The following is a 20,568-nucleotide window of genomic DNA, read 5'->3' as shown; positions in this document are numbered from 1 at the left end:
GGACTCTGATCTTCCAGTGAAATACAAAAGTGTCCCATCAATAGTGTTCTATCTTGCAGTCTGTTGTTGGAACCACTGTGATATAGCAACGGCTCTTGGGGGTCACCACTGCAATGCAAGGTTTGCCACAATTTGAACGAAATGGGCCTTTTGAGCCCCAGCTGCATGATGCACCTGTGGTTTCAAACTTATTGGGCTCTAAGATTTGATGATCGACATTGGAATCCAGTGGGCCTTGCACAAACAGAACCTTGGAATATTGGTACTTCCCATTCAGAAGTCCCATAGGGCTTCATTGGGGAAGAGCCATAAAGCGCCATGCGTAATTCAGCATGCCACAATATCGCCACTTTTTGTTTAGGTTGGTGTAGGGTTGAGAAATCTATAATTAGACGGAATAGAATACCACCTGTTTTACCACTACTGGTTAACTTGTAATTAGGCCTTCGAAGTAAGTAGGTTCAGTTTGAACTAGCTATATGATGTTGTCATCACCGGAGGGCAACTCCAAAACACATACAGGGGGCATAATTTGCCTTGTAGAACACAACCAATCGAAACCTTGCCTATGCCACACAAGATCCCTCAGATCTACTTGACAGACTTAGGCCCTGATTCATGGATTATTGTCGTGTAAAACAGGGTATTGTGTGCCATCCTGCCCACAAATCCCCATTCCTCAAACAGGGATTTGCGGCAGAATGCCCTGCACATCCCTGTTTGACGAATGGGGATCTGTGGCAGAATGCCCTGCACATCCCTGTTTGACGAATGGGGATTTGCGGCAGAATGGCACCCAAATCACTGTTTGACGAATGGGGATTTGCGGCAGAATGGCACCCAAATCCCTGTTTGACGAATGGGGATTTGCGGCAGAATGGCCTGCAAATCCCTGTTTTACACGAAAATAATTCCACGAATCAGGGCCTTAGTGAATAGCATAATTGTGAAAACAATGTCTACCGCATTATACTGTTCCCCAGATGTTATGGATTTCAACTCCCAAGATTCCTCAGCATTGATTATGCTGGATGGGGCTATTTAAAGTTGTATTCAACGTACAAAGAAACAGATTGCAGAATTCTTTCCTACTGTAAGCCTTATTTTTGCATTTGAATAAAAATGTACCCAACCTCTAGGTGTTCAGAAATACTAGGGCCCGATTCATGGAATATTTTGCACAGTTCATAGTGACTTTGCACTTCTGACAAGTGACTTTGCACTGCTGACACAAACCCTGATTGATGGAACTGTGCAAAGTGTATTTTTGCAGTGCAAAAATGTCTGTGCACTGACTTTGCCTGGACATTGCACTGCAAAAACGCACTTTGTCCAATTCCATGAATCAGGGTTTGTGTCGGCATTGCAAAGTCAATTTGAACCGTGCAACACATTTCATGAATCGGGCCCTTAGTGTTACTTTATAAAAATGGATCAAATGTACAAATGGATGGTGTGGCCGGCTTGTATAGCAGCGGCAGAAGTAACACCAACGTCGAGAAGTAGTGGGGGTAAGGAGAGTAAAAAAGCAACTCACTCCCAGCATGTCATTACGGTTTTGCACACGACAGTACACATTTATGCTTTTAACTAAATGTGTTTTTATCATGAAACATGCAACCTCCATTTAGTGTCGGCTCTCGTGCAATTGGCAGCAAATAAGTACATGCTAAACGACTCTTTCTATTGAAACAACACGCAATTTGTAATGGATGACAAAAGAAGCTTCGATAGCATCAACGTGATGTTAGATTGGCTTTAGAAGTACTCTTTTCCTGACGGCATCGCCGTCAGCTGTTTATAATATCATGCAGCAGGTATAAGCAGAGCACTGGGCTTTATCATGCAGCAGGTATAAGCAGAGCACAGGGCTTTAACATGCAGCAGGTATAAGCAGAGCGCAGGGCTTTAACAAACGCACTTACAGGAAATCCCGGGAAACCTCTGGCTCCAGGCTGACCCTAAAACAGCATGAAAGGGAGACAGTGGATGGTTAAAGATGGCTGCACAACATGTTATCATTTTACATTTCTCATCCATAATTTAAACCTGATGCTTTCTGTTTTTCACTTTGTGCATTTCGTGTTGCTGGGATTCCTATAGGCACGGCGGACGCTCTTTTGCATTGCAAACATAGCCAGTTGCTAGACGGAGACATGGTGAATATTGTTTCTGCCTGATTTAAAGAATATACTATTTGCATTATATAGTTTGCTTGTATAGGCCCGCTTTTCTAATGGAGTGGTTATGATTCCATGTCATTCTAACCTGTTTTAGTGGTAGGAGGATTCACAAACAGTTTATCAGTGGACATTCTCTGCCTAAATGTACACATTCCGTCCTATGACGTTCATTCCCATTTTGCGCCTCTTTTACCCACGTCATGTAATGTCGGATCATGGGCACCAAATCCAGGCTATTGAAGCGCCAAGCGCAGGGTTCTCCTGTAACTGGAGCGCTTGGATCTGGAAGCACGGGGGCAGGTGTCAGGCTGGTGGGAGTTGGCAGCACGTGATCCATTTCATTTAGGGGATGCTTTTTACATCTAAGTTAAAAAAAACAGCATGGCAAAGGTGGTCCTCACTTGCGTGCGCCAAATCCTTTGTTGTTTTGAAAAATATATTTCTAGCACAAAGGCCCTGGAAACGTTAATTTTGCCAATTCCAACTAAGGTTATGCAAACATCCTAGGATGGAGATAGAAAGTGATCAAATAACAGAAAATCACCAATGATATATTAAATACATCCTTGACTAGATTGCCCATGGTAATTGAAAAGTCTCTACTTCTGACAGAATGGGGATGGGATTGCACCATTGTAAAACAAATTTTCTAAATCAGGCTCCTAGCTTGTTAGCACGAGGAGAAAAAATATACAAGACTTGAATCACAAAGAAGTTACTACGAGTAAGTCCGACTTACCCCTGATTTACAACAGGTATGGGCTATTGAATTCACAAGAGCAGTTACTCTGAGTAGCACGGATTTACTCCTCACTTACTTTTATCAAATCAGTAGTAAGTTATACATGCGTCACAGTTACCCAGAGTAATCTATTTTGTGCATCCAGGTGTATATCAAGGATAGGTCCTTCTCACTCCTGGTGACTTCTCTATAAACTGGTACCATCATATCTAAAACCAAAAGAGCAGGCATGATACAATGCTTTCCTTAGATTTTTACTATCACAATTATGGATCCACAAAGTCTTGCAGCCAATGAAGTGCGAGAAAGGCAAAGGGACGTGAACCACCTGACGAATACATTTTGCAAAATCTATGATTCATTTGAGTGGCTTTGGAGATAAAAGAATAAGGGTTCGCTTACACAAATCTTACATTACTAATGACGTGTAATTGCAACACACCTTTAACTGCTCCAAATGTGGTCTTACATCCAACTTTTAGGATGCTTCGCAATGATCATAGACATCGTTCGTCTTCGTCTCAAAAGCCAGCTTCTATCCATTTGTCTAAACTATACCACCCTGTTATGGTTCATAATGTTATTTCATTCTGATTAGAACCATTAGCTTCACGTGGACAGTGCTTTGGTGAAAGCGCTATCAAAATGCCAAGAAAATACAAAAACATACACGTATGAAAGGAGGGTGACTAGTCACTCTTGCCGAGTAGCACGTTTTCTCTATTAAAATAAAAGGAAACATTCACATCACGGATTAGTGGGGGCAGTAGCCACCAACGCTATGTAGAATTATTCTCACAGTGATGTAGAAATATGCTTATCCTTTGAGGGCATGGTTTGTTTTTTACGTACTTGGGAACATCTGCAGTACTCTGGCACTTCTCAAAATCACAGTGAATCAATTTTTCAAACCTGAAAGTGCTGATAAGATTTGTGGTGTGAAGTACATTTCATACACCACTAGTTCTCTTTAAGCAATGCATACAGTACGGTGGAGGGAAGAACTCAAAATACTGAAATGATCTAGAGAGAAAGAAAACTTTTCTAGACTGATGTTACTCTAACTGTACCTGTATTACATACCACTTATTAAAAGGACGGACACGCACTAGAGGTAGAGTTTAATGCCAGTAGAGTTTTATTCCGATAAACCCTACATGGGATATTTATTACAATCAGTGTTTTTTACTGGATCCGTACATATCACAGACAGCAAATGTACTCATTGTGGCACGTTCCACACTCCCAAACTCCTTCAGTTGCACTGGCATCCTCACAGCCACCAGGCACCAAGACTAGAGAGGTGGCTATCATGGTTCTGGTTCGCAAGAGCCAACTATAGTGAATATTTTTTGGCAATGGTCGCCCTGGGTCTGCGCTGATCAACCATTGGTTGATGATGGTTAGCCATAATCAGTGTGGTAAGCCATGGTCGCTGAGGGTGGACCATGGCTGCCTATGGTTGTCAACGGCTGCCAATGTTCAGTGATGGTTGACTACAGTTGGCAAAGGTCAGCTTTGGCAACAACAGTTGGGAATTAACCCCTGATGCCAACAGTGAGACGCGAGAGAGCAGCTAATCAACACCCACACTCTATATCTGGTTATGAAATGCCAACCCTGGTTGCTAAACATCTACAGCATTCATTTTGACTTGCGGACAGGTGGTGCTAAAGTGCCAACTTAATGAGCCAAAACAAAAAAACCTCTCAGTCCATAAGGTGAAGGTTGGATATACCTGCTCCCTTCTTCTCCTCTCGTAAGCCTCCCAAACCTGATTGTATTCCTCGCTTGGCTTCTTCGATCTTTCCTATGTAAAACCGAGTGTGGGAAGAAAACTCATGATCATAGTGATCTCATCCATCTTTATTCTCTTCACTCTTCTTATGATTTTTTACTCCTTAGTGCAAAATAACACTTCTTCATGCCTCACTTTAGCTATTTCCCAACTCCCTGTTTTCTTTTCCAATTGCTTCCAAAATGTCCCCCCGTCCCCCCAATTCTTCCTCTCCTTCTGATCCTTTGATCTATGATATACTAACTTCTCCCAACTTTGCAGACTTATTTACTTCCAAGGTCTTTTTCCTCTGCATATCCTTTCCACATTCTACCTTCCCAGTGCACACATTTCCTACAACTTTCCCACACCTCCAACTTCTCCTACATTTTCCATATTTTCTTCTCTTACTGATTCTGATACTGCCTCTTTCCTTGCTTATGCCCACTCCACTGCCTCTCCCCTAGACCCCACCCCACTTTTCTTATCCCATCAATCAATCCCTATTTAATCCCTTACCTAACTTCTCTTGTGAATTTCTCCCTGTCCACATCTTCCCTTCTCACCTTTTTCAAATGCACAATCATTATCCATAATATAAAGGATTCCTCAGTAGACGCACCATTTCTTGGTCATTTTCAACTTATCTCTCTTCCTCCCTTCCTCTCCAAACTTCTAGAAACAGTTGTCTACTCCTAAATCCCTTCTTATCTGAATTTCCACTCTCCACTTCCTTTGACTCAATCTGGGTTCCGCCCTCCTGCACACTCCACGGTAGATGCTCTTCTTAACATCACCAACTCTCTCCCCGCCACGAGACACATGTTATTCTCTTTGATACTGTTGATGAGCCCACTCTGCTTTCGTATCTTACTGCTTTTGGTTTCTCTGATTCTGTGTCTCACTGGTTCCACTCCTAACGCTCTAACCAACCTACTCGGTTTCTTGGGCTCGTCAAACGTCCTCTTCTTGCTCGCTTCTCTATGGTGTCCCAGAAGGCATAGTTCTTAGCCCCTTGCTCTTCTCTATCTATTCTATTCCCCAAACTTCTCTCAATTAACTTCTCATGCCACTTCTATGCTGATGATGCTCAGATTTTCTCCTCTTTGACCTCCTTCTCGACTCTATGTACTCATGTCTCATCATGACTTTCTAAATTCAATCCAGAATGTCCTCCCATGTTCTATATCTCAATCACTCCAAAACTAAAATCATCTTTTGCCCACCATCTTCTCTCCCTCGAACATCTTCCTGTACTCTTTTTCCCTCTTGCTTCTCTTTTTTCCCCTCTTCTGCATGTAATCTTGGCGTCATTCTCGACCTTTATCTCTTTCCTTCTGATTCATATCTCTTATATTGCTCGTATCTGTCAATACATATTCTCAAAAGTCGCTGTAATCATCCCTTCCTATCGTTTCATGTCCCCAAACATCTCATCACCACATCAGCCTTGCCCCATTTTGAATGTTGGGCTGCCCTACTCATCGGCCTGCCATCCTCTTACCTTACTCCGCTTCACTCATTCTTCAACTCTGCTATTCATCTTCTCTTTTCATTGGCCGCCGGTCCGCTATTCCACCTTCTCTTCTTCCCATCTCTCTTCTTACATATCATTCTTGTCTTTTATTCCACTTCCTCTCTATTGTCTTTAAATGCTACGATGCTCTTGCTTCTCCATACCTTCCCGCTTTTGTCTAGCCATGCTCCCCTTCTCATCCTCTTCATTCACAATATCGTCATCTGTTATCTTTCCCTATGCCTCCCCGCCCCCCCTGTGCTCTTTCTCGTTTCCGTTCCTTTTCGATTCTCGCTTCCAAACGTTGGAACTATCTTCCCCTCAATATTTACTCCTCTTTCTCCCCACCAAGTCCACTCTCGTTTAAAAGCCCTCCTTCATTCCTCCCTCTCCATCGCCTAAATTACTGGTTTGCTCATTAAATTACATTTGTTCAGCCCTTTTTCTGTACCACTTATTGTAATCTGTGTTCAGCGCTTTGGCGAACGCGCTACATGAACTACAATGAAATACAAAATACAAATACCGTACAAACCCTAGGAGATCCCATGTAGGTGGGCCGGCGGTGGGGCGGAAGGGGGGCTGTGGTGCTCCCTCCATCTATGTCACTATATCAGAGCTGTCCTACAGGGACATTGGGTAAAGAAGCCACTTGACAGCATGTAATAAAGCACTGCTTTTTGCACGCATCATAAACGTGGCCTGTCTGTTCAGTATATGGCAGTAGTATTTCTCTGCAGAAGTGGTGCTCAGTGACTTCTGTGAGGGGAATTCACTTCTCTGGGCTTGACATGGCAGGAAATGTCTAATTACGCCCGGCGCTTTTCCAGTAGGGATTTGCCCTATAACTCTGAGCATCTGTCCGCAGTTAATGTCTTAAGGGGGTGGCAATCATGAATCATTAGGCCCTCAATCCTTTCCGACCGCTCCTATGAACAAGGAGGGCCAATCATAAATGCAGCACACAACAGGAAAGACCCCCAGTTTGATCTCTTGATATCCTCCATTGTATATTTTGACTTTTTTTTTCCGCCCAGACAGCTTAACTGAGGGGAGAACAATGAGAGGCAGAGGCGAGTGTTTACTGGAGGGGTGTTTTCTTCACATTGACCTGAGAAGCAGCTAATCCTTAAAGTGGTCTTTACACTGTCACTGCCTGAAGAAAGGCTGGCTGGCAAGAGACTAAAGGGACGGCAGAAGGCGGTGCAGTAAACACATATGGACAGCTCTATTATATTTACAAACAGTGGCCCACGGTTATCTGTTTTGCATTATCATTCAGAAGCATTTCACTTTTCGGAAGCAGGTATATTTTCAGAAACTATTTTACTGTACTTTTTGTTTACACAGTTGATGGCTCATTATAGCGCCTAGAGATTCTGCACATTCAATAAAAGCAGTATTTAAAACAATATGTGTACATTAAAAACATGTAAGGAATGTAAGGAGGGCTACTGCACTGTGCTGGCTTGTTTGGCTTATAATCCACAACTCAAAGTAAAAACACACACAAAAGCAGGAATTCATTATTCGAACACATTTTAGGAAACAATGCTTTTTTTGCTCCATCTCTTTCAGAGAACATAACGTACTGTTACTTGGTTGACTGGGGACGCGGCAGCACGTCAAGTTGACCCACGTCTTGCATCGTCATCATGAACTTGCAACTGACCAATATGCACACGTTGGGAGAACTCTGCCCAGAGTCCCATTCATAGACTGTTTTCTGTTTTCTGTAAATGAACATGCTTCTAAACCAGAAATGGCAATTTCTCCCAGGAACCGTTATACTATAGAACCAAACGCTAGCATTTGCTGACGTCCACTGTCTGAACTTTTGGGCCCGTTTGTAAAATAAAAGTATTACAAGTAATAGTCTCTAAGCGTGGGATGGGATTTGAACCTGTGTTGCTCTGAATTGTCTTGCTTCGTAGACAAATGCTTTGCCCCTGAGCTATCTAATGGGTCCATAAGGTAGAACACATGCACAGTTATCTTGAGCCATAAAAGAGCACGTCAAAAGTGGTAGTAGAGGTCAATGACCAGAGATAATTGGCATTTTCTGTGGGCCAAGTCTACACTTAGCAAGCCTAATTCATCCCATCTTCTGGTCGATGTTAGGAAAGATTTCTTAATTGTGGGCCATTTTCCTTCCATGTGGCAACCCCTAAAATTGTTGCTGTTGTTTTCACCATGATCTAGACTTTGCCAGAGAAGTGGAGCCTTCTGCTGCACTCCTCTGGGCTTTCGCTCCATTCTTACGGGGAAACTGACATGCCCTTAAGACAGTCAGTACCGGGAAACGTTGTTTTCCGTAGTTTCTTTATCGTGTTGCAGCTTTCGCGCAACATGGCACAAGAGGGCACTGTAAGCTAAGTTACTGCTCTCTTCGGGTCTCTAGTCTACTACAGGCCCTAGATACTCTCTTTGGATTGTTATCGAATGGTGCAAGTGAATCACGGACGGGACTGGTGGCAGCGATCGTTTCTTTGTGTTTTTGAGCTCCTTTTGGCGTTTAAGCGCGTTTCTCGCGCTTAGCCCAAAATGGTGGCCTGGCCCCCAAAATGGCCAGACCACGAGGCTCGTTGTCTTGTCTGCTGACCATCTTGCCCCCTCCACCTTCCCCAGGTCGAGCCGACCCCGGCCTTCCTTATTTGGGCATGTACTTTCCCGTGAAACAGAGATGCTTTCGCGGGCTTCTACAGGCCTTGTGTGTGCCTCCAGGATGTGGACTGGGATGTCTGGTCCCAATACACATCCTGGGTGCCAGAGAGTCAAGGGTGGTGTGAATGCCTGGGACCTCCGTGGTCCGTGATAGGTCCACGTATGGTGTGAGTGTTTTGTGAGCAGATCTCCCATTGGGTCCCCTCCGCTTTGGCGCGAAGGGAATCGTGGATAAGAGGGGGCTGGAAACACCACTACCATGTCGATCTCCTGAGTTCTCACGAACAAAGGAATACAGGAGCCAAGTATCCTGCAACCACGAGGCTGAACCGAGGAATCACTGGTGACCCGCTGAAGGACTGCTCCTCTGCACTGCTGTCGCTTTGTGAAACCCTTTCTACCTCGGATCGAATGAGAAGCCTGTACTGGTACTTCGACCCTTGGAATAGTGAGAACAACTATTCTCGGCATCTTCACCATCTCCTGCACGTAAGCCTTCGGAAGTGTCTCTAGGCCATCCAGCAGACTGACCAGCCTACCCAGGAGTCTTGCTCTGTAACCGCCGTCAGGTTGTGTTGTATTACGAGTACTTGTCACTCTCACACGATTCGTACACTTGGCATTCCCAGGTCTGAAGTGACTAGTGTACATTTGGCTGAAATACACACGGCCGCTCTGTTGCCCTGCTGTGGTAACAAACTGTGCGGGTTCACTGCATTTGGGACGCCCTCAACTCAACTTCTGCTACTGCGGAATCTACACGACGACGAGACGTCCCCTGCTGCTATCTGAACCTGCCAGCACTGAAACTGACGCGGAGAAGCCTGGGTCTGCATGCATCGGAGACCGGTGAGTAGCATCGCTAAGAACTGGTCGCCCTCCTGCAGGAGCCCATAGCTTTTCGCCGCTGTGTCTAACAGCATGCCTTTCCGTACTCGCGCTCTGCTTCTGCCCACAGTGGAGGCTGCGCTCACGGAGCTCTGCTCTTCTTCATTTGTTCACCGAACTAAACTGCCTGATTCCCTCGAAGAGACTCCCCTTTTTGCCCGTTGGCACCAGCGTGTGCAGGTACTTTTGAGCACAAGGCTCCACTCTTCGTAGGGCTTGGACTTCCTTTTAGTTAGGTGCCTCTGAAGGCGGACTGGGTCTAATTATTATTCGCACTGTCAGTTTTTCTCCCCATCTAGGTGGTCTACACATTTCGTGCATCTAACTCGTTAGACTCGTTTGTATTTGTATATATATTTTATTGGTTTGGTATGTGTTGGTTTACTTGAGTTTTATGGTGATTTCTCGCTACGGTCAATGTTACAAAGGCCTTGTAATAAATGTGTATATATTTTTAATATAACACCTGCTTGGAGTAATTTGTAAGTTTCCTTGCTTTGTGTACTCATTGCGGGCTTTCAGTTACCCTCACCCCTCTTGAGACCTAGTCTTGACCGTCGCGATCGCTACCCTGATTGGTCTGGCTTGTCCAGAGGTTACCCTGTTCCAAGAAACTAGGATGGCCTTCTGAACCTCTGCCCCTCCAGGACAGAGTTCAGAAATCCGTCTTAACAGTCGATAAATCTCAATCTCTAAATCTATAAAGCAGAGCATCTGTCAGCTTGTTCCTTACACAATTCCACAACGGTCCACCAAACGACATCATATTTTTCATAGTTACCTGTTAGCACCCTCCGGACATTACTAGCTGCATGATATTTGGACACCGCACCCCTTTCCACGGATTACGGCCCCTTCACACATGAGACGGTGTCCTCAAATCGGCGAAACATCAAAGTGGTCAAAGAAGGCCTAGACAAGGGTAATTTTAAGCGACTTGATGTGAGTAACAAAACTCACAGGTCGACCTAGAAAACTATATTTCAAGCCCCTACGATGCACCGTTTCTGAGATATTTGCACCGCAATGCACTGCACAGCACCAAGGTTAGGTGCAGGTGTGGAGAGCATCCAGAAGGTCCAACTATGCTATAGCACACCAACTCTCGCTTCCCCTCCACGTCTGCTCCAGGGTACGTAAGCCAGACACAATGGCCCATTCTCAGTGCAGTTTCCTTCCGAGTGCAAAGCGCTTCAAGCGAGAAGCGACTCAGAACAGCAACCCACAGGATCATTGATTTTCAACAATTGATGAGAGTGTTGCCATGTCTGTCTATAGAACCTCTGTGGAATACAGGTACTTTTTGCTAGTTGCGTAATAAATCGCACTTTTAAGACAGAACTTAGAAAAGGGAGGGATCTGGCAGAAGCACTATGTAAAAACCTTGTGTTACTACTGTATGCATCTTTCAGCTTCAGTGTGCATATGCATTCCCTAAGGACCAGGGTATCCTAAACCTCCGCCGAAGTGAACAGCCTGAATGGTCCATCTCTTAAAAAGATGTTACCTCCTTCCAAGCCCTACATAGAGTGGTGACCTCTTTCAATTTTGTATCAAAGGAAATACCCTAGATAGAACCCTATTCCTCATTCCAGGAAGGGGTTAATTCGACAAATGCAGAAATGATCAATCTTGGAGCAGGAGTGTTACTTGCTCTTGGCCCACAACCAGTCACCAAAGTGCTCAGGAATTAAAAGGAGTGCTAAGCGGTAGAGAATGATCATTAAGGACTCAGGCACCGATTTTGAGATTGGGAGCCAAGAAATAAGGGTACCTTATCACGCCTATTCACTGCTCCAAACAAATAACCCCTATTCTGTGTGGGTGGCTGACTCATCGGGACATAAGCATTTCTGCATGTAAAAAGCATGCATAGATACATAGATGTTCCTCTTTTCAGGTCAAGACACCATGTTCGTGAACTACCCCCACTTTTCTTAAGTGGTGGCCGCTAACTTTATTGACAGCACAATAGGGAAAAGTGAAAGTACATTTGCCTAGCTTTTGCCAAGTACTACACATGTAACTAGTTTACAGTAAGGAGAACAACTTTTTAGAAAGTGAGATGGGACAACAACTGAGTTTCCACAAAGGGCGTGGCTTAACAATATTACTTGCTTTCACCAAATAGTACACATGTACCAGTCAGGACGGGTTCAAATATCCTCTCTACAGAATACTAGCGAGACACTTGCATGAATACTTTGTTCATGCCCTGTGTAGTGTTGCGTTTCTACAATGTTTCATGTGTGCATGATGAGTTATGAAACTCTTTAGTACCATAAATCTGCACAAAAAAAGGGAGTAAAATGGGAGACAATTGAAGAGAACACCCTTGCAAAATTCACAGACTGATTAGTGTCATTGATAATAACATTGCCGTGTCATAAAGTGGGACGGCATAACCACTTCAAATGTGTTGGATTACAATAATCTAAGACACTTTTGTTTGCCCTCAGAATGAGGTGCAAATAAGAAAAGTGTCACTGCACTCAACAATGATACTTTTGTTATTTAGCACTTGCCGCTGAATTGGGGCCTCAGTAATATTTTGTAACCTCTGTTTGTTTGTTTGTTTTATTATTTATAATGCGCATCATACCCGGGGGTAACAGGGCGCAGCAGTTACAAGTATATGCAAAGCTTAGTTACAACAGAAACGGTATAAAATGTACATACAAGTCATTAATTGCAATAGAGTATATACAGATGGTACCTATTTGCAGGCGAGAGATACAAGAGGCGTACATACAAATGATACAGACATCTTGCAGAAGCAATATATACAGAGTTTAGGGTGTTTATGGATATACCGGGTGGGCGCAGATAAATACGGGTATACAGGCAGTGAGTGGGGCAGTTGTAGTTACCACAAGGGCACCAGGTCGAGAGAGGCAGGGAAGGATACACTCCATAAGGCATAAGGTACCGTAGCAGTGAGTCCTAGCTGTTTGCTGCGCAGGGGTTATCATATACTGGTCGTTAGATTTCAGCCACATAATGATGTTGGATCTGAAGCTTTGGTAGGATTGATCTATTCTCCGTGTGGGAGGTAGGGAGTTCCATAATGTGGCTGCTTTCAGGGGGAAGCTGTTGCCTCCGATTGTGGAGCGTTTGAAACTGGGTATGGAAAGGCGAACTCTGTTAGCTGATCTAGGTGGTCTCAGGTTGGTCTGTTTATGGAATCTCTCGGCCAGGTAGATGGGTCAGCATTGTTGAGAGATTTGTGGGTGAGTGACAAGGTTTTTAGAAGGATTCTGTCATTGGTTGGGAGCCAGTTGTTCTGGAGGCTGCTCTCAGAGATGTGGTCTCTTCTGGAGATGCCTAGTGCCGCTTTAAGGGCATTGTTTTGTAGTGTTTGGATTCTTCTAATAGTTGCATTAGTCGATCCTAAATAGAGGGCATTGCAATAGCCTAGGCGAAACAGGATGAGGGCTCTGGCCAGGATGGTGCAGCTACTGTCAGAGAGAAATGGCTTGCCGGTGCAAATAAGTTTGCACGTGTAAGCCGTAGAGGACGCTAAAGAATTGACCTGTTTGGCAAATGAGAGGTTTGAGTCAAGATAAAAGCCTAGTGGTTTTACCTCGTGTTCTACTTTAATGCTATTGCCATCAATTATAAATGAGGAATAGTCAGATCCTAGTTTTTTTAGGTTATAGGGGGTGCCCAGGATGATGAGTTTGGTTTTATCATCATTCAGGCATAGACCATGTGTGGCCATCCATGCCTGGATGGTGATGTACACTCTATTCACCAAGGCCAAATCCTTTTCATAATCCCCTGAAAGTGGGAGGAGGATCTGGGTATCATCTGCATAGTTAGTGTAGGTGATACTGAGATGATCCAGATCATCGAAAAGGGGCTTAGTAAAAATGTTGTAGAGTGTGGGCGAGACACAAGATCCCTGAGGCACGCCACAGGTGATGGGTATGGGGTCAGCAGCTGCTAGAGGTGAGAAGACCCTCATTGTTCTACCATTTAAGAAGGATCTAATCCAGGTAACAGCATCATCAGGGAAGTGTGCTGCTGTGTCTAGGTGGTTGCATAGAATAGTGTGGTCGACCAGGTGGTCGACCAGGTCGAACGCAGCCGATCTAGGAGGAGGAGTAGGGCTGATTTGCCATTATCTCTAAACTCATCAACTTGGGTCTTGAGATCGATGAGGGCTGTCTCTGTGCCATTTTGGGGACGGAAGCCTGATTGTCTGGCTCCTAGTAGGTGGTGTAATTCCAGATGCTTTTGGATTTGTATATACGCTACTTTGTCCAGAATTTTTAGAAGGAAGGGCACTGTAGTAATTGGCCTATAATTGGTAGGTGTTGATGGGTCAAGAGTAGGTTTATTTAGGAGTGGGAGTACCCAGGGTTGTTGGTGGGGATGATACCAGTAGAGAAGGACGCGTTAATACGTTTTGTTATGAAAGGTGATAGGTCTCGGGCTGTATCCTTGATGAGCTGCGCAGCGCAGAGATCGCCCTGACAGTTGGAGGGTTTAAGGGACAGAATAATTCTCTCCACTTCAGGGATAGAAACTTTGGTGAAGTTAAATCAGGTGGATTCATCAGAATTGGTATTCCCAATTATTTTGGATGCAGGAGGGTCATTTAAAGAAGCTCTTTTACAGGAAATTTTGTTTTGTAAGGTGGATATTTTGTTGGCTAAAGCGTGTTGGATATCTGAACACCATTTTTTATCTTTAGTGCATGTGTCAGGTAATGTTATAGGTGTCTCTATTTCTTTAAGAATGGTGAATAGTTCCTTGATATTGGACTTGGCTTGGGATATGCACTTGTCGAATGATATTCGTTTAACTAGACATATTTCTTTTTTTACAGAGGAAAGACAGTTTGGTGAGTTTAGGTTTGTTGGCTTCTGATGGCATTTTTTTCCAGGCAGCCTCACAGTTTCTTTTTTGTTGAGGTGGTCATAATTTTGTTGTATTCCTCGACCAGGCTCTCGGGATTGGTATTGTCTGGGAGCAAGTTGAGGGTGGGATGTAGGGCCGGGATAAGCCTATCCACAGTAATATTCTTTTTGTTTCTAGTTAGTGTGGGTGAAGCCCTAAGGGCGGGTGGAGCTGGGGGTCTATTAGTAGAAAGCATAAATGACACAAGGTGGTGGTCAGTCCAAGCTAGTGGTGAGATGGAAAGGATGTTGGCCTGACATTTATGGTCTGCCACCCAGTCAAGTGTTCTACCTTTGTTGTGGGTAGAGGTTTTGCTTCTTTGGGTGAATCAAAGTTCTGAGAGGATGTTGGCTGTAGTTAGGGCAAGCTGGTCTGATGGGTCATTAAAGCCCTTATTAAAGTCTCCAAGTAGAAGTACCTGTGTTGAGCTTTTGAGATTACTAGACAGTATAGTGTTAATATCATCCTCAAAAGTCCTGGGGTGTCCGGGGGGCGATATATCAGGTGGATATTAAGGGTTTGGGCATTGGTGAGTGGAACTTTAACTGATAATAGTTCACATGAGTGGACGTCAATTGGGGTGGCTAATCTCATAGAGAGCCAACATTTGTAAATAATAGTGATGCCTCCTCCTCTAGATTTTAGTCTGTCTTTTCTCAAAATAGAGTAGCCGTCAGGGACTGCTAGCATAAGCATAGGACCTGCAGCGGGTGTAGCCATGTCTCAGTGATGGCAAGGAAATCTAGGTCATCTCTCTAGATCAGGTCGGCAATTTCCGTGGCATGTGCTACTAGGGATCTGGAATTTATTAGAGCTCCTTTGAGCTGAGGGCTCATAGCGATAGTTGTTGTCGGTAGGGGGGCTTGTGAAGGCTTGGTTTTGCCATACTTGGCTGTGCTGTTTATTGACCTAGGGCCATAGTTGTGAGCTAGGTTCATGCTTGTAGTCATTTGGCTAGCCAGAGTTTTAGGAGTCCTTATTCCTATAATGGTAGGGAAAGAGCTGACAGGAGGCTCATATATGTTGGCTAACCTAGCTCTAAGGCTTAAGTTCCTATCCGTAGTTGGGCAAGGAATGCTTGCTATGAGATTTTTTAAATATTTCATATCTGTGAGTAATTTAGTAGTATTATTAATCGAAATAGTGGAGGATGTCAAGGTGGGTGGAGTCCCAAGGGTTGGTGTGTGGAATAACATGATGTAGAGCGTAAAGCTTTGTATAAGGACTGTAATGTAGACAGTCTGGCTGGTCGCTGTAGGGAGCATACTGGTACATGGTGGAGATAAACCCTAGGGCTAAATGCAGCAGTGAAATAGTAAGAAGCATATGGGCTAAATGCAACAATCAAGTGGGGAGCCACCTAGGGCTAAATGCAGCAATGAAGTGGTAAGCAGCATATGGGCTAAATGCAACAATCAAATGGGGAGGCCCCTAGGGCTAAATGCCGCAATGAAGTGGTAAGCAGCATATGGGCTAAATGCAACAATCAAGTGGGGAGCCACCTAAGGCTAAATGCCGCAATTAAGTGGTAAGCAGCATATGGGCTAAATGCAACAATCAAATGGGCGGCCCCTAGGGCTAAATGCAGCAATGTAGTGGTAAGCAGCATATGGGCTAAATGCAACAATCAAGTGGGGAGCCACCTAAGGCTAAATGCCGCAATGAAGTTGTAAGCAGCATATGGGCTAAATGCAACAATCAGATGGGGAGCCACCTAGGGCTAAATGCAGCAATGAAGTGGTAAGCAGCATATGGGCTAAATGCAACAATCAAATGGGGAGCCACCTAGGGCTAAATGCAGCAATGAAGTGGTAAGCAGCATATGGGCTAAATGCAACAATCAAATGGGGAGGCCCCTAGGGCTAAATGCAGCAATGAAATGGTAAGCAGAATATTGGCTAAATGCAACAATCACTGCTAAATGTGCCACAAATTATGACATAGGTTGGCCACTTCAGCCAACTGACTTGCATAAATATCATAAAGGTGGGCGAGGAGCGGTGTAATATTTTGATGAGCACCCAATCAAAGCTGTTCTCAGTCAAATCTTTTCAGAACCAAGGAAGTGTTGATAACCTGCATGGTTAGTTTCACCACAGGCCTAGCCGCCCATTCTAACCAGCCACGTCAAAGGTTTTTACATTGTCCGTTGACTTGGAAAAAGAAAACCAGGAATATTCTGCCACCTGAGAGAGAACTTCAAAGTCGCTTACTTTGTCCTCAAGCGAGGGGATGGAAGTTCAGAGACGAGTGATGAACGCATGCCGTTGATCGAGAGAACAAGCGTATGACCCAGGAAGGAGGTTGCTGGTGATTTAAAGAAGTACTATATTCAGTCACTAAATGGCTTAATGAAAGGCTTACGGTGTGCTCAAGCATACCCCTGAAGTATGAAGGCTTGTCTGTTAGATGTTCCAATGGTCTTCCAAACCCCTGATAGAGAAATCTGGTATTGCCCAGCCAGGGCTCAGAGGTGACCGAACCCAGTGTAGTTTGTGTGAAAGGTGAATGGATTGGAAACAAAATGTTAATGGGGGTGTAGAGCACCACTTAGAGTGCCTTATCTGCATGGCCACAAGCTGGAGATCAGATGGGATTGGTTGGGATGTTGGGATCTACTTTGAATGAAAGGATTAAGATCAAAGTGGTCAAAACCTCTGCTGTTTTGATAATTTCCTTGCTATGCCCCGGTAGGGACTCATGGGGATACATGCTTATGAGGGACATGAATAGAGATTCATTTTTACCTGAGACATGGTGTAAAAATAATAGTTGGCAGGCTAGCTGAAATCAAGTGTAATCTTTTTCATTAAGGACAAAAATCTAGCAGGATATACGTCCATAATTCAGCTTTACCATCGTCACAGTTCTCCCCAGTAAGTTATGAACCTTGCGATTTTCACTCATTTAATGCATAGAGCTGGGGGCAGTGCATAAAGCCTGCATCCGCTTTCCCAGCAGCTGTGCACACGCTATCATCCTGCTCTAACCAGAGCATCCAGCTTTCTTTCAGTGATTTTTTCACTCGTACCAAAAAGGCTCAACATATGTCATTTTTAATGTGCCACAAAAGTTCTGCGATACTGCAAAAAGCGTGCAATATATTGCCAAATCTATGTCCATTTCTGATCTCCAGTGCCCACAGAACCAGTGGATTAAAGCCTACCACATCACTTATAAGAAGCAAATTCGATTGCTTTCGATCCTTAGGCGCAACAAGGACATTGATTTCCCTAAGTTTAGTCGCTAGCTGTCTCTTTTTCAATGAACCAGAAATGCCCTAAAATGTACATATTTGTGCTGAAATATTTCCTTTTTCTTGATGCAAAATATGGAAATCAATGCCACTATATCTTGTGGGGGGTGATTTGACCAGCACCCTGAACGACCATGCTCAAAACTCATAGTACGTGGAACAACTATGCCACCCATAAATGGCACCCTAAAGGTCCCTGTCCTCAAACATCTAACAACACCACACTACATCTCTGCATCCATCTTACATACCCTAACGCATGCCAGTGCATCTTTGCACCAGGGCACACACAGCACCCCTTTGCTAACAAAGCTCTTCTCTGCTCCAGACAAGTAACATCTAGAAACAAACATGTACACAGAGATCAGGTTACTTTCTGTCTGCACTCATCAACAGAACGTGACATATATCTTGCACTCCCTTCTCCAATCTAGCCCATTTCCCTAGAGTCATGCCATGTTATGCAATATTTATACTGCACCCATCACCACCTTGGTAGTCTTTCAGCGCCTAGCCTTGTCCGAATGTTATAGTATTGTGACCTCGCAAGGGTGTTTCCAGACCTGAACCTGTGCATATGAAAGAGTAGGGGTAGGGAATGAGTTGATGTGAGATGGTAAAGTTGGGGGGAGGTGAAAGGAAAGAGGCAGTAGACCATACGACAAACAGATCTGAAGGGAAAATGCAAAAAGGAGGTGTGTGGCATATGGTTGCGGTAGGAGGGATGCGTGCTCCCTAACTGAGGTTAGCTATCGGTATTCCTGAGAGAAGGAGTCAAGGGACCTTCAACTCAGGTTCAAGCAGAGCTTTACTGTGCAGGGAGAATCTAGCCCTGCCACCGCATGGTATTAGATGATGTTGGTGATTGATTGCGTGATGGACTTGAGAGGTGCTCAAGTAGGCCCTAGTAGTGTGGATGTTTTCAGATTGTTTATGAGAAACACCCCCCTGCATCAGGGGAAGCCACTGGATTTTCCAAGCCAGCTGACAGGTGTCAGCACCAAGAGTTGGATGCATATATATGTATGTATGCAAGGTGGAAACATAAGGAGAGTGAGGGATCGGAAGAAGGGACATAATGGACTTTCTCTAGGCTATGTTTTATCTCTAAATCACTGTGGGATTTTCTGAATATGAGACAAAATAGACAGATTGTTATGTCCTTAACTGGTTCAATTGTGATAGGATAGGAAAGAAAGTACTGGCCAATGTATGTGGGTGGTATGGTGTACGATGTGAGATATGTAACATCAATAGAGATGTGTCTAGAAGTGTGATTTACAATGTGTGCAGTAGAAGGGAGTGCCCGGCCTACAAATGTGCACTCACCACCGGCTATTCTCTAGTGAAACCTGCTCCTAGGGAGCAGGAAATGGTGTCCACCATGCAAGAGAACCGAGGGAGGGAGTGACCCCCCATACTTGACCCTTAGTTTGCAACTCAAAATCTCCACTCCTAGTCTGTCCTGTATCGATAATTTGTTCTCAACTGGTTAAATGGTGGGCAATGGAAGGGCTGGATGGTGGTCTATATTACTAAATGTATTTGAGAGAAGATATTAATTAAGCCTGACTCTTCAAAGGGCGAGAAATAAGGGATGTTCACACTGAAATTAACCCTAACCCGTCCATTTAACTCTGTTAAGTGGAGTGACTGTAAACCATTCAAATGGCAGCAGTGCATGGTATACATACTAGTAACATAACATAACATTTTCCTGCCAGCAGAGATGCTGTAATCTGCATGGGATGTTGCCTGGTTTCCAGGTGGAGGCCCTAGAGATGAATGTAAATGCCATCTGCCATGCACAGACATAGAGGGTAGCATTTACAATTGCTTGTGCATTTGGATGTGAGACTGCCTGGCAACCAGGGCCTGCACAGGTTTCCCTGTGGAAAATACCCATTCTCAAAAACAATCGAGATTGCACGTCGAGGACTATTTACACGCAGGGGTAGGTGTAAGAGTGGCAATTTGCGTGCCATTTACAGGTCGATCCAAAATAACCCCTAATGTGTTTACGTCCACAAGTGATAGCCCCATTAGTGATGACTACAGTAAAAGGTAAGAGAGAAGGTTTCAAATGTCACTTCAATTCAATAAGGATGGTTACAAGAAAGATAAGGTGTATTTATTTTAGGAAAATCAGCTGACGTGAGGCTCCAAGCTGGGAATGTCAGAACATCTGATGTCTGACCCCAGTTGATTCAGGTTCACTCAGCATTTTCTAACACGCCCATTTAATTCAAAAGTGAAATATCAATTTTAATGGAGTAGATGAAGGTTTGCAGATAAGTGTATCTCATAGGTCATAAGGTGGTGTGAAGTGGAATTGGGATAATGTGTATGTTTGTGGATTATGAGGAATTGCTGGTTGGGGTGATCACAATGAATATTATCTGAGACAATAGACATAAAGAAGTCAGTATAGCTGCAGTTCTCTTCTTACTGAAGGGGCAGCAGTGACCAGCCGTTCTGCACTGAAAACCTAATATAGTATTGAATGTTGATGTGCACTGGTAATCTAAGGTGTCAATCTCCAGCATTCTAAAATAAGACACCTACAGAGTAGGTCGCTTCTCTCTAATGTTGTGGTACGGCCGCCAGTTTACTTTTTGAAGCCTTTAGCTGCCTAGA

At 44.2% G+C, this 20,568-nt stretch overlaps 1 protein-coding gene across 4 annotated transcripts in view; it reads right to left on the bottom strand.

Annotated features, from left to right (window-relative positions):
* Window positions 1–20,568, bottom strand: part of LOC138472494 (collagen alpha-1(XIII) chain-like) — a 393,813-nt gene that overhangs the window by 358,266 nt on the left and 14,979 nt on the right. For all 4 annotated transcript variants that reach the window (XM_069610705.1, XM_069610706.1, XM_069610707.1 and 1 more), the window contains exon 2: window positions 1,926–1,961. In XM_069610705.1, the coding sequence (XP_069466806.1) occupies window positions 1,926–1,961 (36 nt within the window). The remainder of the gene's footprint in view (window positions 1–1,925; window positions 1,962–20,568) is intronic.

Source organism: Ambystoma mexicanum, chromosome 8 (genome assembly GCF_040938575.1).
Source record: "Ambystoma mexicanum isolate Mex_15411 chromosome 8, UKY_AmexF1_1, whole genome shotgun sequence".
Lineage (NCBI taxonomy): Eukaryota > Metazoa > Chordata > Amphibia > Caudata > Ambystomatidae > Ambystoma > Ambystoma mexicanum.
This window is presented reverse-complemented; position numbering and strand designations above follow the sequence as displayed.